Source organism: Manduca sexta, chromosome 7, assembly GCF_014839805.1.
Source record: "Manduca sexta isolate Smith_Timp_Sample1 chromosome 7, JHU_Msex_v1.0, whole genome shotgun sequence".
NCBI classification, from domain to species: domain Eukaryota; kingdom Metazoa; phylum Arthropoda; class Insecta; order Lepidoptera; family Sphingidae; genus Manduca; species Manduca sexta.
This window is the reverse complement of record NC_051121.1, coordinates 8,571,841-8,588,354: the sequence shown is the minus strand read 5'-3', so window position 1 is coordinate 8,588,354 and position 16,514 is coordinate 8,571,841. Positions and strand designations below refer to the sequence as shown.

The 16,514-nt window shown below is 38.6% G+C and overlaps 1 protein-coding gene across 2 annotated transcripts in view; it reads right to left on the bottom strand.

Annotated features, from left to right (window-relative positions):
• The window catches only part of LOC115442504 (protein mini spindles), a 30,587-nt gene that overhangs the window by 7,279 nt on the left and 6,794 nt on the right, over nucleotides 1-16,514 (bottom strand). The window contains exons 3-27 of one of the 2 annotated variants that reach the window (XM_030167942.2): nucleotides 15,611-15,741; nucleotides 14,980-15,224; nucleotides 11,818-11,990; nucleotides 10,559-10,797; nucleotides 9,934-10,128; nucleotides 9,509-9,689; nucleotides 8,769-8,902; nucleotides 8,459-8,594; nucleotides 7,901-8,038; nucleotides 7,387-7,594; nucleotides 6,923-7,144; nucleotides 6,420-6,657; nucleotides 6,013-6,171; nucleotides 5,018-5,237; nucleotides 4,315-4,494; nucleotides 3,830-3,999; nucleotides 3,351-3,518; nucleotides 3,092-3,209; nucleotides 2,868-2,985; nucleotides 2,396-2,633; nucleotides 2,053-2,188; nucleotides 1,260-1,450; nucleotides 871-1,002; nucleotides 613-710; nucleotides 100-285 (exon numbers count right to left, since the gene is read on the bottom strand). In XM_030167942.2, coding sequence (XP_030023802.1) covers nucleotides 100-285; nucleotides 613-710; nucleotides 871-1,002; nucleotides 1,260-1,450; nucleotides 2,053-2,188; nucleotides 2,396-2,633; nucleotides 2,868-2,985; nucleotides 3,092-3,209; nucleotides 3,351-3,518; nucleotides 3,830-3,999; nucleotides 4,315-4,494; nucleotides 5,018-5,237; nucleotides 6,013-6,171; nucleotides 6,420-6,657; nucleotides 6,923-7,144; nucleotides 7,387-7,594; nucleotides 7,901-8,038; nucleotides 8,459-8,594; nucleotides 8,769-8,902; nucleotides 9,509-9,689; nucleotides 9,934-10,128; nucleotides 10,559-10,797; nucleotides 11,818-11,990; nucleotides 14,980-15,224; nucleotides 15,611-15,741 — 4,354 coding nt within the window. Of the gene's footprint in view, nucleotides 1-99; nucleotides 286-612; nucleotides 711-870; nucleotides 1,003-1,259; nucleotides 1,451-2,052; nucleotides 2,189-2,395; nucleotides 2,634-2,867; nucleotides 2,986-3,091; nucleotides 3,210-3,350; nucleotides 3,519-3,829; nucleotides 4,000-4,314; nucleotides 4,495-5,017; nucleotides 5,238-6,012; nucleotides 6,172-6,419; nucleotides 6,658-6,922; nucleotides 7,145-7,386; nucleotides 7,595-7,900; nucleotides 8,039-8,458; nucleotides 8,595-8,768; nucleotides 8,903-9,508; nucleotides 9,690-9,933; nucleotides 10,129-10,558; nucleotides 10,798-11,817; nucleotides 11,991-14,979; nucleotides 15,225-15,491; nucleotides 15,521-15,610; nucleotides 15,742-16,514 lie in introns of those variants that run through there. The other variant, XM_030168708.2, reaches the window with a different exon arrangement.

Below are 16,514 nucleotides of genomic sequence, written 5' to 3'. Positions count from 1 at the left end.
TTATTTATAGCATTCTTTGTCGACAAACTTACAAAAAAATTGTCAACTCAATATAATTTGACAACACAAATCTATACTTTGGCTATATCTACATCGTACCTGGATCGTATAGGTTGCGACGGCTGTTTCCTGATACCGCTAACGGGTATCGGCTCGTCCAGGAACTTGAGGTCCGGCTGCTTAAGGTCCGGGCGGCGCGTGGGCGGCACCGCGGCATCCAGCTGCGCTATCAGCTCGGGGTCCAAGCCGAACGGGCCGGTGATCACCTTCGGCTCAGGTGGCGTGCTATAATAAAAATCGAATTATGTTCTATAAAATTAGACGTATTTTTATAGGGACTTCCCAACATAACAATAGAATCGATAAATAACCAGATAAAATATCGATTACTCAAAACCAGGTATATATAGGCTGATTCTGGAACCTAACACATTTACGTGGATGAATATTGAGAGTTTACTCCTCATCTACAGTGGTCAATGTTGGAGTGGATACATATATCCTTCCTATGGCAAATAATATCGACATTAAAACAACTGCCTCTTCTATATTCACTGTATTACGCTAGATATCTTTTAGTCATTACATTTTATATTATAGCTAGACACTTACGGATTGACTGGCGGTGGCGGTTCCTCCTCCTCTTCCTCTTCGTATTCGGCTTGAGGAATAGTATCCACAGATATCACACGCCTTGGGGGCTCAGGGTCCTAATCAGAAACATGAAATATCTGTCAGGTCTGACTTACGGAAAACCATTAAAAAAATAGACAATACAGATAAAATCCATTATTTATATACCACATATATGTAATTCTAAAATGTTTTGCTATCACATTATGTCCTATTAGGTATACAATTCGTAATTACCTCCTGTGGTACTTGTATAGGTTTGCCAGAAGCAGATAACGGCACGACCATAGAACGACGAGCCTCGGCGCTGCGCGTCTTACCCGCTCTCTTGATACGTTCCTCTAATAACGAGAGGTCTTTGTCGGATATCTGTAGCAAAATCATAATAGAGAATTTGAATATTATTGAAAATAAAAAAAGGGAAACACAAAGAATTAATGGGCACAAATTATAAATTATAGACCTTCACTAATTGTATCGATAATCTCGTATCCATTCCAAGAATCAACCCATCAAAATAAGACATCTGAAACCTTGTCAAACTAACTTTTTTCTGACTAGTGTATTTGGTCGTTCGATACAGACATTGTGTATTAAAATCGTCTGTTAGTAACCGCTATCCCCACCTGTCCAATCATCTTGTAGACCTTCTCCCCCTCGAGGAAGTACGCGCTGGCGATGCAGTTGAGCGCGGCGGAGCGCACGGCGTTGTCGCGGTCGCCTATGTGCCGCGCCAGCTCCTTCAGCGCGCCGCCCGCCGACGACATCACCGTCGAACCGTACGTCTCCAGTAGGTGCCCGATGCACTCCAGGCATTCTGGAACACGCGACTGGATGTATCTTACGCTGTTGTAAACGATCCCTATCTAAAATCGACCGGATTTCGAGAACGAACCAACCAAAATAACTCATTTGTAACAATATCAACAAAAAATAATTCTGACTGGTCTATTTTCTTACTGGATCAAAAAGAGCGATTGAGATCGTTCATTCAAAATGGTTTATCTGTACTTATATGGTAATTTATTTTTATAAGATATGTATCACTTCAGAATAGTTGACAATCAAATAAAAACGATATCACAACTTGATTTCACGATGCCTACGGCCTTTATTATCCCAACCTTATAAAATATGTAGAATATTATGACCAATATCTATTACTAATATTTTTTTTGGAAATTATTCCCAAACTATAGCAACATCCTAAATAAAATAACCCATTATAGTTACATGAGCCGTAGCATAAAGATGCATCGTAATAGTCTGGCATTATTGTGTTGAATGGCATGAGATAGCCATCGGTTGGCTTGCGATACTATATCTGGACGGCATCGCGCTTACTACCAGGTGCAGTGCAGTCATTGCCGCACCAGGAACAAAAAAAATAAGGGAAACACTGCAAGTCACTAAACTTACCAGCTCGTTGTCTCGCGTTCTTAGACTTCAGTCCTTCCATCAAATAATTAAACAATTTAGTGACCGAATATACGACGCATATTTGTTTAAACAGAGCTTTGACGCCATTGCGGACTGTGTCTTTTGGATCGCCGACCTGCAACAAGCATTTTCATAATGTACATTCAATAAATTCTTTTATCGAATATAGTTTTTTACAACACATTTTTATAGAAACAAACTAATTTTTAAAAAGAGTGAATATAAATTGCAAAAAATACAGTTTTTTTTTATCTAACTGAAAGACTAGCTCTTCCAAAGATATATTGCTTGAACAATATTTCAGTCAAGTTTAAACACATACCTTTAAAACAAGATACGGTATGAAGCAATTAGCTTCATACTCAGCCATAGTGTAGTCACTGTCCATTAAATACTGGAACACCAACGACAAATACTCCAGACCTTTCAGAATAACTGAAGGATTGGTGTCAAAGAACCTTAGGGTCAACCATTTTAGCACCAAGTCAAGGTTAGCCATCAAAGCTGAGCCGTTCTCGTGGAGATCTTCTGATAGTGCTTCAATTGCTTTGAGGTGATATCTGCAACCATTGTATAGGGTTTGGCATATAATTAATATGTTCGAGCGACAATGGCGCGAGTAGTTATGAAATTGCGTTGGCAGAGAATTTGTACTTTACATATCACACTTTTGTGCTTCTAGCACTTCTTTTTGAATTTTCATTTCTCATTCCAAATATTATTTTTATTTTTTTTTACTTTGTAGGCAACATTAATTACTATATACACCCTATAAACATTAAAACACAAATTACCTAAAATCATTATGAAACATATTTGCCACAAGCTGCTTATTCAATCCAGCGCTTCCCATCTGCTCTTTAAGCAGTTCAAAGAACTCTTCGCGTGGAGTTGTGAAGTTCCACTTCAACACTGAAAAATCGACAAATAAGTACATCTTAGTCATAAATATAGTCCTTGGCTGACGCCTTTTTGGCGGCTGCTTATGTGTCATTTATATACGGTAGCTGTACTATACCTTTAAGTTTCTGGTCGTCTATAATTCTTTGGTTCTTTGCGTTGTTGTTGGGCAGTAACGGGGAGCAATCTTCGTCATCTTTCTTGCCGCGGCTAGATGCTGAACCAGGTTTCACCACCTGATATGAAATGATACGTAAGTAACGGACGTTAATAATAATAAACAGAATAAAAAACCACTTGCAAACTTCATCTTTTTAATTAAGATGGGATGCAGAGATAATTATAAACTCCTACGGCATCTTAAATACGAGACATACCTTGCCCTTAGCAGCTGGAGCCCCTTTCTTATCAGCTTCCTTCTTAAGAGCACCGCCAGTTTTAACACCTTTGGGTTCTTCCTTCTTTCCTTTAGAAGGCAACGGTTGTACTGGGAGGTTAGGGCGGGCCTTGTCTAATGCTGCTTGTACTACGGTTTTTGAGCCGGGCTGCGATTGATAAATAAGTGTTTAGTATGGAAAGCCATTTAAATAAATATATAAATCAAATACATAGGCCTTGTGCCTTCATATTACACGTTCACATGCTCGCTCAAGTGCGTGTACGTATCCACACCACTCAAGTGTTTCGCACGCATCATTACCACTCGGCCTCGTGCGGCTGGTATAGACTTTTTTTTATTTAGATATACAATATACATGACGTAAATTCGGATTTACCAATCACTATAAACATATTTTTGTTACATAACGCTTTTTACATTATTTAGTCATTATGATACATATAATTCAAATAGTACCTTCAATTTATCGAGCTGTTTATGCATGGCCTCGTATCCGAGGTGCAGCATGAACGGCAGCACGCAGTCAGCGGCGGTCTTGCGCACGTCGGCCGCGCGGTCCTCCAAACACGCGAACAACGTCGGCACGCACACGGACAGTTCCTCGCGAGGGAACGACTTGGCTGGCACTGTATAAACAATTCATTGCAATGTAAATAACAAAGTAATCTTCATATTGAGCTCTCGGTCTCGTACTACGTTAGCGATTGAAGATAATGCAATGCTGCTTGATTACTTATCAGTCTAATGTAGACATTACTTATTGATACAAGTGCGACTTACCAAGTAGAACACACAAACTTTTGTTGCAATTAAATAATTGATAATATAATAATTTGAGGTTAGGATCGGTCCTCTCTCTTCCATATATTTACTTCACCTGGTTTTGACCACTCATGTGACACCACTAACTCTTCAAACACCCAAAATAGACCAAAACTGACCATTAGGCAGGTGGTCGGTGAGCCACTGCAGCAGCGAGGCGCGGAGAACGGGCGAGCCCGCCTTCAGCGCGTCGAACACCATCTCCCCCTCGAGCGGCGCGTGCGCGCCCGCCTCGCGGCACCACGTCTCCACGCACGACACCGCCGCCGCGCGGATCCATTGCTTGCTGTCGCCGAACGCTGTGTGATAAACGTATTGCTAAATTCATTTATAAAAATGGTCCAGTTTATAGGAAACTTATTTGAAAGAACTAATGCAATGTTATTAAAATTAGGCTTATTATTATGGATGCAAGGGTTTGGACAATTCAAATATGGCTTCACAGTTAGTGCACGTTAGGTTTCACTGATAATCGCTATATGTCATATCTATACACTGTTTTGCCTTACTTTCTCGCGACGATAAATGTCATTCAACATACCAAAACAATACACTGAATAACTATAAGAGACTGTTAAATACGTATACAACGTTTATTTGGACCGTAAGTGTTACTTCTGACATTAATAATTACCTTAATTTTAGTGAACATCATTGTATAAATATATGCATCATAGTGCAAACATGAAAGAAACCAGTGAATTAGACATTTGGCTAATGAACACACTGAAACATGTTAGTACAATAAATTTAACTACCATAGCCTATCTATAACATTGGCATTTTATATGGATGACAGCTACAGGGCATTTAGCTACAAACCTTGGAAGAAGGCCGGGAAGAACGTCCTGACATGCACTTTGCATTTGGTGCCCATGGCGGTGGCGAGCGCGGCGCATATGTTCAGCGCCGTCTGCGCCAGCTTCGAGTTGGAGTCCAACAGACGAGCCACCAGTGCTGCAGGCAGTTCACCAAGCGAGGGCTTGATCGGCGCAGAGCTGGTCACTAACGCCTTCACCTTGTCCAGGGCTTCGTTACGAACCTGCACAATCATACATCAGAATTTCAATCATAAAAATCTCGGCTTACTCCATTGAAATGTTACATTTTTTAGGCCTTACCTTGCGTTAAAAAAAATTATAAACATTTTTTGTTGCAAATTAAATTCTCTACAACTTTGGTCTAGTAACTTTTGTCGTAGAACTTTAAATAAAAAAGTTATAAGCGAAAATGTTAAGAAATTTAATGTTACGCAATGTCCATTGCAACGTCATCAGAACGTGTGTTTATAAGGTTCATAATACGTACAACACAAACCCGCGGTTGTCGGCTTGTACGCGAATTACTTGGATCCTGAATCGCTTTGGGACAGATGAAGCAATTGCTTAACATTTTTGCTTACAACTTTTTATTTATAGTTCTACGACAAAAGTTACTGGACCAAAGTTGTAGAGAATTTAATTTGCAACAAAAATGTTTACAATTTTTTGTCAGATAAATAGTTTAAGAGATACATCGTAAAACCATTTCAACCCAAGATGGCGGCCGTGGGACAAGGGTGGCGACCCCACAAACTTGGTTTTAGCTTTACACTGACCCCCCCTACACTTCTAAAAAATAAAATTGCGTCCTCTAAAAAACGCAACCCCAAATGTAACTTTTCAATGGACTAGCTGACATTGCAGTAAAATGAGGTAACAATTTATTCCGCCTCAGATATATGCCTCCAAATGACCTAAGCATGTTTCTTATTTAGGTCGTTTGACTCACGAGCCAATTGGCTAATTAGTAACAATCAAATGAAGTGTGCAGCGTACCTTCCAGTTCTTGTCGTTGATCTCTGCGATGAGCGCATCGGTGATGAGCGGCGCGATGTCTGTGCGCGGGCGCGTGTCCTCGACGGGCGCGGGCTCCTCCTCCGCCGCCTCAGAGTACGCTTCTTCTATGTCGTCGCCCATCGACGCCTTGCTCGCGGACTGTAAAATTAGATATATTTCATATAATTTTCCCAAGACAATTTTTTTTTAGACCTATTCTCGTTTGCAACAAAAAGTAATTCAACTGTGTCCCCCTGAATGTCGCAAACTAAATTTGGCTGTAGCAAAAATCTAATCAACTTACACATTTTAATTCTTTCAACACAAGAGTAACTAGTAGCCACGATTCATGACTTTGACTCAACCATGTAAATATCCCAATATTGACCATATTTATGAAAACTCACCTTGCTAACAGTGCCCATCTGTCGCGTAGGCGTTGGAGGCGTGCTGTTCGCGTACTTGTCCAGTTCCAAACTGATCAGCTGCTTGGTGGCAGGCTTCTCGCTGTCAAAGTGGTTGATAAGCGATGGCCCCACGTATAGAGACAGTATGCCGAGGAAGTTCACAGTAGATGTTCTCACGTTCGGATTCGTTGCGGAGAGAGCCTTCTTCGAATGCGCTATTATTGACTTTATGTTCATGCTGGAATGAAGAATAATGTTAGTATCTTCGTGTATTTATTGAATGATAAATTGGATGGAAATTGTGTGATACACTATTGAAGACCTACACAAATGTCAGCTAGTTGCAATCACTGTTTGTTTAATACTGTCGACAACACACTAAAAACTCCTGTGGCTTCATAGGAGTTGAAATCTTAATCATCCTTACTGTGTTGTATAAATATCTAAGTTTCAACTTTTTACAATATCTGTATGTTTTGAACTCACAAATCACAGCAACTTACTTAAACCCAAACTCCTTAATAGCATTAGACATCCAGTTAAACAGCTCCGACTGCACTTTGGGGTTCTTCTGCGAGTCCATGGCGAAGGTCAAACTCTCATTCAAAACATGTTCGAGACCACACGACTCTGCTAGCGATGTGAGGCAATCGGAAGACAAGCTTGAGCACGATGACTCGCCCAGTTTGGTCACCACATCTTGCAATACAAATTCTGATGCCGTTCTGTTGAAAAAATTACATAAATAAGGCGTAACATTTTGTTTTTTTATGTTATGCAATGTGCATACACCTAAACATTTATTTTAAATTTTTCACAACAAAAATTTTGTTATTTAACTTTTACTAGCAACACTAAAGCAGTATTTAAAACATCTTTAACATGATTAACAATAATACCAATTTTGTTTCTTACATTTGTATAATATTCATACCAAAATCAATTCAAGAATTAAATTAATACTTACGTAGATACCGGGAAGTTCTCAGTTATATACTTGCACACTTCTAATCTCGCTTTCAGCACTTGTACATTGGTGTCTTTCAGGCCAGGTTTCTTGTTTAAAATGCGATACAACACTTGTGCCGTGGCGTCGTTCGTTGTTAGTCCTTGGACGGTAGAATGGAAGCTTTGCACCGCCGTTAGACGATTTTTCCAGTTGCTATCGCCAAGACCTGATCACGAGAAAATTTTATTAGGGTAAAATAAGCGACAAACTTGCTCACGTTACCGCGTAGTGGGTGAGATTTTTTGTACGTAAATGTAACTACACCCTGCTCAAGTTATTTGCCATGTATTGAATAATATTTTGACATGAGTTAGGCTTCTATTTAGGCTGTATCATCTATACTCATTATAAAACAACCGTCAAACTTTAAGCAACAAAACGATAAGCGCGTTTCTACAAATAATTCCTTGTTCTTTCTAAATAGGTTAACAAAAAGTTGATTACACATATCCCCTCTAGCGTAATGTCTTACCGGAAATGACGTCAGACGTGAGCAGCTGTTCTGCGCGTGCGTCGACCTCCTCTTGCGACAGTTCTTGTTCTCTGGGCGGGCTGGCCTGTCCGCGCGCCGCCGGAGACTTCTTAGCACCGCCCGCCGGCTTCTTTGCAGCTGTTGTGTATAAAAAATTCAAATTAGTATTTATTTCGAGTATGTTCCCAGTTAAATCTCTATGGTCAATTATATTGTATGCCACTTTGCTTTTCAAGGCAATTTGGAAAATTTATATTTTCAACACCTTTCTTTTTTCTATTTAATAAATTTCATTGCAGGTAAGGATTGAAAAAATATATTTTTCCAGAGACTCACTAACCTTGACTGCTTAATGTTATAAAACGAGAGCCACCATTGATCCTTGTTTACATGACTTACAGGTAAGGATGGAATAGTCTCGTAAGCCTTTATTCCTATCAGTTCTAATTTCACGATCGATCCAAAGATAGCTTACAAGCTTGAAACTGTTTATGAAATTGACTATTATTCAGTTACAACTCCTGATGAGACTAATAAAATTTATGAATTGTTTATCACCTGATGCTGGTCGTTTGACAGGTTTGGGCTGAGATGAACCAGCCTGGGGTTTGGTGTCGCCCTTCCCCGAGGGAGCGGAGGCTGATTTAGGCTTGGCTTCCTTCTTTGGAGCTGCCACTTTGACTTGTATGACAGCCTATAAAAACAATTTAAATAATACTAATGTTAAAAAGAAGAAATATTATGTGAATTTATTTATTCAAAAAAAAAAACAGTAGCTATTGTGATATTAAACGAAATTAAACCCTATGCCTAGATCTTTAAAGCCTCAATTTACGTAATATATTTACAGAGATTGTAATTTTAATACCTTCTCCGCGAATTCTTTTATTTTCTGTTCCTTCAAGTTGTCCAGTTTGCCGATATGAGGCGCGATGTTCTTCTCGCCGACCAACTTGGTCGCTGTACCCAACGCCTCCGCTGCTGCATCTCTTACAGCGGGATCTGTTAAGTTATAAAACATAATTAAACATGCCTGATTTATGTTTAAAAAATTGTAGCCAATATTATTACCGTGCATTATACCTCACTTTTTATTTTTTTTTATTTATGCTTTGAATAATGAGTCAAGCTTACCGTTCACCTGATAGTAAGCGATATGACCGTCCATACACAGTAAAATCACCATCCAACACCTTGAATTACAAAGTATACCACTTTTTGAGCGGAGAGTGTTGTAGTGTTCGGGTGTCGCGGGGTAAGGGGACTAATCCAAACCCTAGCCTCGATTCTATCCATTGTAGTGTGCGCATGTACTTATACTAGTCAGGCACGCTATAAGCGATTAGGGAAAGTAGCTGGGCGTGTCTTCATGAATGAAATGATTTATATGAGGCTTGACATCAGATTTCGCGAAATGTCGAAAGCAGTTAAGTGTAGTGAGAATTTTAATTAGTTTAGAATGATATTGTGGTACATTGAAGATCTCAGGCCGATGAGCATAATTTTCATGCATTTCATTTAGAAATTGTCGGTACTATTGTTGGTGTCGTAGCGTTTATCATGCAACGTTCTATTTTTTTTTATTCATTCGACATTAAACACACTTACCAGCACTCTCAAGTAGTTTCAGCAACCCTGCCACGTATGCCTTAATGAGTTTCTTGCTGAATGCGGCGGGCTGCGTGTGGCACAGCGCACGCGCGAGGAACAATGCGCTTTCAGCCTTTATCGACGGGTTCTTATTGTCGAACGCCGCCAACATGTCTTCCATTATCGCTTCTAAGTTAGTCTGGAAAAGATAATAATTATTAAAAACGAATTCATTTCCGTTCCCATATAAAAACTAATTTGTTTGTTTAAAAACGCGCTAATCTCAGGAACTACTAAACCGATTTTGATTTCTTTTTCACTAATAGAAAACTACATTACACCTGAGTGTTATATGCTATTTTGTATCTCGAGATTTCTTTTTCACGCAGGCGGAGCCGCACGCAAAAGCAAAAGGTAATATTTTAAATAACAAAATTACTTACACAAGGATAAATAGCATCGATAGCCTCTCGCAGCGCCGTGACGACGTTAGTTTTTTTCTCCTTGAACTTCTCCAGTATGGCCTGCACGCACGCCGTGGCGTACGGCGAGAACTTGCCGCGCAGCCCCGTCGCCACCATGCCCAGCAACCGCCCGCCCAATGCCACCAACATCACGTTCGTGTCTTTTGATATCACCTGTGATGGACAAACACTGATGTTGAAAAAAAAATATTTGGCGGATTTTATCGTGATTTTTATATTATAATTTTCTCCCGACGAAGACTTTGCAGCCTTTGTGGTGGTGGATATAACATTAGCACACCAACCATAAGCAACGAACTTCGTTACCACCTTACGAACGTAATTAAAGTTGATAGTACAACAAAAACACATTGTAAATTATTTAATGACCTAGAGAATCAAATAACGAAATAAGAATGTATAATAAAAATTCTCAAAACAGAGTATCAGAAAAGCAATTGAAATCAACGACATCATAACAAGTCAAATTACTTCACTTTATATCCACAAAATTACAACTTCTATGACATTGACTTTCAACTGCCACCTAATTCCGTATCTGTTTCTCCCATTCTGTTTTTTGCCCCTAAACTATATAATTTACCTTCTTCAAAGCCCTAACTAAGTCAGCATAATCTCCAGGCTCCAATTTAGGCGCAGACTTCAACAGATTCTCGAGTGCATCAAGCGCCTCCTTCCTCTCTTGCCACTTCTTCGCTTCCAATTTATCGTAGAAGTCTTTGGGCAGCTTGGATAAAATCTCCACGGGATCGAGAAGGTCGTAAGGATCCATGTCTGCTGAATCGCCGCCTCCTGTCTCCGCGTCTTCGTCTTCTTCTGCACCTGATGTAAAAGTATTGCCGATATTCAGTTATAATATGTAAATCTAGCAGTGGCGGAAGGTAAAATTTTCCGAAAGGGAAGCCGATACAAAATATATGTACCAATAAGCATAAATGCGGTCTGGAAAATAGTTCTGATGATAAAGGGCTGTTCAAATATTACGTAACGCAATTTTTGAAGATTTTTGACCCCGCCACCCTCCTATGTGACGCGCCGTAACATTTTCCTGTACGCCCCCTCCCCTCAAAGATATTTAACTCTGAAATTAAAACTGTTTTTGCGCAAAATACCGGAAAATCGCTAAAATACCTTTGTTCTTTTTTTTATATAAAAATCCCATTAAATAAAAAACACGTTGTGCGAACCGCCCCTTCCGCGCCTGTAACGCATCGTAACGTTTTACAAGACCCCCCCCCCACCCCTCAAATTGCGTTACGTAATACTTTAACGGCCCATAATTGGATTTTACATAAAGCGAAGCCGACAGGAATCGGATTATAAGGACCCTTCGCCACTGAAAGTCAGGATTTTGGCGTGGAAACTGAGGAGGCTTTTGGGTGGTTCAGCCGATCATGACGATAGTTTTTTACTGATAGACATTACAGCATAGCAAAGTGACATAACTCCATCTGGAGTAAAATGAAATGCAGCTCAAGGAATAAGTAGACTGGCAAGAGATCTTCTAGGGTTCAGTTGCTTTCAGCTTACAACGGTAAATAACTTAAGTCGATAAACTCATGTAATCGCACATCGGCAGCAAGAGAATGCCAACAACGCTTGTGTGGATTTGACTATGTCTATATTTAAGCATCATATTTTTTTTATAATGATTTCTTACGTTCTTACGTTACGTTTACGCGAATGTTAGACATTAATATAAAGCAATTTTTCATATTTTATCGGAATTTTTATATTGTAATTAGGAAGAAAATTATAATATAAACACCGTGATAAAATTCGCATTTTTTTTATGTGTTATGAGTGTCTATTTGCCGATGTGCCAGACGGAGTATCGCGTACCGTCAGTGGCGTCGGCGGCGGGCGCGTCGCGCACGCGGTGCTGCTGCGAGCGCAGGTAGCGCGAGGGCTGCGCGCCGCCCGCGCCCGCGCCCGCGCCGAACGACTCGCGCAGCTCCTGCTGCACCACCGCCTGCAGCGACGCGATGTGCGGCTCGATGGCGCCGCCGATCCATCTGCAACACACAATTATTATTTTACCACAACCTGCCTCGTTTGCTTAGTTGTATGCGTGCGTTAAAACTACCACTCTTAAGCCACATTTAGACGGAGAAATAATTGCTATAAATAATCGTATGTAATTATTGCTTAAAAACGCTACCCTGTGCGCGCCTACATGCGAAGTAGCGAAGAATTTCTCAGGCGCGTTGACGAACATAGGAATCTTTTGACAGATATTCCAAAAACGAATATTGCTAACAATAATTGCTTAGGATTACTCTGCCAATAATTTATCCGTCTAACAGCTGTTTTCTAAAACGATCTTAATCTCAATCTTCAATCCGATTCCGAAAATTAAAAAAAAAAACATTTGGTAAGGTAAAAAAATGTATTCTGATTAGTCTATTTTTAGATAAACTTAAAAAGTGATGGGAATCGTTTATTGAAAATGGCACTTAAAGAGACTTCAGGTCTGGAATTCGAATTCATTACCGTCCAGAAATATTGATTGCTTCTGCTCAACATAATCCCAGAGTCTAATTTGTGTCCGATATGTTAATGGCTCGCCCCTATCATATACATGGCGCAAAATAGATGCACTAATGACAAACTCTGCCTATTTCTTTGTTTCAGCCTATGAAGACATGTGGCATAACGACCCAATTAATGATAAGTGGTCACCGTCGCCTCTGAACGTGGCAAAGCGAATAGCAAATTGGCAAACGGTGTACGTTATCTCCGAATTGATCCAAGAGAATAAAATTTCATCAAAATAGTCTCTTAATGAAGAGCTTCAAATAACAATTCGATCGATCCACCTAATCACAAAACCTCAATACTCACCTAATTTAACCGTAAATACTTTATTGACTAAGTCGCTATCGTGATATATCAAACATATTTGTAATAATAATGATTATAAGTTTTAAATTCTATTACCACCTTGTATTCAATTCATTGTAAGTAATTGCTTAAGTAAATAAAACACATATATTGATTATTTCTATTATGAACAAAGCTCTATTATACTGAACATTAGTCTGTATTTTAGTCTGTTTTCATCAGTATACCACGCTGAATATTGACTATTTCAAGCTAATAATACGTACATTCTAACTTTAACTTATAATTTAACTTCATAACATTTTGCCAAAGAAATATTTATTAGATTTACAAGTATTTTACTTGGAGGTTAAATAAACATCATCATCATCATCATCAGCCACCGCTGAACATAGGCCTCCCCTAAAGATTTCCAGGTCGACCTATTGGATGATGATATTCTAGTTAAACTAATAAAAGTCACAAGTGATCGCTAGATACGGGTCACTTCGAATAGTTTAGATAATGTCCCCTAATAATATTTATCTTAAAATTTCTTTTGACAGTTATTGTGCAGAGTAACCCCCTTATTCATAAACGTTATTTATCTAAGGACGAAGCATTGCTGTGATAACAAGTCTGTCTCTCAGTGCTGACGGCATAGCAGCCTTCTCAGTGCGTGCATATAGGGCCGCTGTGATTGGCTAATATTGAGATACAACTTGAATCTAGTTGGCTGTCAGATAAACAAAGCTGAACAAACAGCAAACTATCACATAAACAATCCTGAGAAACGGACTTGTTATCACAGCAATGCTCTGTCCTTAGATAAATAACATTTATGAATAAGGGGGTAAGACTTCAAATATTAGAATTAACAAAGCTTTGGCAAATTACAAGTCTTTATTCAAATGATACGCATTAGACAACGACTAAGTAATACTGCGCAAGATGTTTATTTTAGTAAAAACAACAAACATTTCATCATAACACTCCATTAGGCAGTTGGATGTTGGCCAGAGAATCAAACATCTCACTTTGTACTAAAGTGTCATAACAGGAGACGGAAATGGTATCTATTAACATGCCTTATGGTATAAAATGCTTTTTTTTTTATTATTAAAGTAAACTCGGTACATAACGTTTGCTAGGCCTATAATTATACTTGGCTATTTAGATGTATATGATTAATAAATGCAGAAACCGATCAATGAATTTCACTAAAATTCGGTACTCCAGTCCTGATCATAAAAACCAAAACAGCTTCACAATTTTGCACGAAAATCAATAAATAGAACAAGTCCTGGTTGAAATTATAAGCTAGTCATCAATCATTAGTCGCAGGATATCCACTGCTGAACATGATCCTCCCCCAAAGACTTCCAGATCGACCTGTCGTTTAAGAATGCACTTTGGAACTTTCATTCCGGTATAAATCTCATTGGATGAGTAAATTCAAAATGGACACAAATACAACTTTTAAACACCAAGAAGGAGTATTCAGTGATGGATTGACGAGCATCCTATAATGGACCTTTGTTTTTTTCCATGACTATGTTTGTAAGCCTAGTAAGAGCCGACTTATACAAACACATCGGACTTTTGGGTGAGCTTAAGGCGCTCGCAACCCTTGAAAATTAAGCAACCTTGCTTAAAATATGCCATACTATAATTGGACGTAGGTAAGCAAAAAGGATCCAACCCACAGTATGGTCGAAAATGAGTCGAGTATGCCAAATAAGTTCTAGTCTATAAGGCCTATATTAAACATCTTAGTCAAAATATATTTTTATTAACAAAATATAAAATAGAATATTAATGAACAAAAATACGATTTAAACATCAATCTTCACTATCTCAAAAGTGTAATTTTGTGGGTTATATCCTTTTTACAAATTTTGAAAATTTACGCAAGATTTGAATTTTGCGCCATTTATGCGATAAATTGTTACACAAAATTCAGCCACATTTGTGCAAAACAATCATGGAAAATTTCAACAAAAGAGTGCGTATGTGAGGCCATTTTCCTGATATGCTATTCCTTGTATAATCCTATACTGTATACTACATAAATCAATAAAAAAATTACAAAATTAATTATAAACCTGTGTTTTCTATCAAAATTACTTTTGGCGTGAATTTTGGGACACCCGTTATAATCATCAATATAGTTGTTTTTACCTGTGCATCTCAATAACCAGCGCCTTCATCTCATCACGAACACTCTTGTCTCTGTCAGCTAACAGTATAGGTATTTTCTTCACCATAGGCTTTATCGCTATCACTTTGTTGCCAAACTGTTTGAGGGATGTGTTCAAGGCGGCAATACAAGCCGCCACCACTTTCGGATTCTTCTGTTCCATGCCTTTCAATAACTCTTCTTCGACCGTCTCGTGTTTTTCAATCTCTACGTACATTAGTGTTATCTGTGGAATCATTTTGTTGTGTTGGGATTATATTTAAAAGGTTTTTTGGTTTAATTTAATATTGACAAATTAACTATAATTACAATAAAATTGACAAGAAACATAGATTAATGATTAAGACTCAAAAGGACCTTCAATAAAACTAAAGCTCTATTTTCTTGAGATAACAATAAACGAATTTCGTCCCTGATGACGGACACTCAACGTTCCTTAAAAAAAATATTATTTAAATATTTTTTTTATTGAAAACAAGGTCCGACATTTCACCTGCAATGCCAGATCTTTAGTCGTGGTCTTGTTAGTTTCTCGTGACCGTGACTCAACTGCCCTTAAATATATAACTAATATAAAAAAATCGATATTAATATTCAGGTACAATACTTTACCTGCAATGCTAAATCTTTAGTCTTAGTTTTGGGCGCGGCGATGCACTTGGCAACGATACCAGACATCACCTCACCGGTCGTCTTGCCGGCATGCCCGCAGTTCTCCACGAAAACCAGCGCGGCTTCGAGACCTAGACATAATATAAGTCTCTTGAAGCCTTCGTACAATCTTTGGTAACGTTTATGCGGACTTTGAGATATTTTGGTGCCAGATTTTTTTTATTACTATGAATGACGAGACGAGCTTGCCTTTCACCTGATGGTAAGCGATACGACCGCCCATAAACAGTAGAAACACCATCCAAAATTTTGAATTACAAAGTATTGTTTGGCGTTCCATTGCGCTCGCCATCCTGAGACATGAGATGTTAAGTCTTATTATGTCCAGTAGTTACACTAGCTACAATATTGGACATTCTAAAATTTATTCTGTTATGTAATTGTTACTTCATTCCATTTATATTCTTCTTTGTAAATACACGTTAATATAAGTGCAGTTCAAGAAAACATTGACCGTGACTGCCTCTCAAATACTACAAACAACTTACAAATTCGCATAAATGAGATATTTAGTGAGAATATCAAACCTTATTAGAGTAACACGCTAGAAACATTGACTAATTTCAAGACATGGATCAGTTTTTGGGTAGTACGTTGTAACGCCAGTGGGGCTACAACATTGCTGCAAACCAGTATGAAAGCAAAAACACAATTAAATATTCTAAGATCTTTAATTTATATAGAATTCCGTCGTTAAACAAAAATGTATCTAAAAATATGCCAGTCATTAGTGTTTCTGCAACTCTAACCCATGCAGCCACAATAACATCGCATGCATTTATAATTCTCGAACAATGTCAATAAACTTGCGCAAGTAACGTCTTATAAATAGCTTGCGATATCA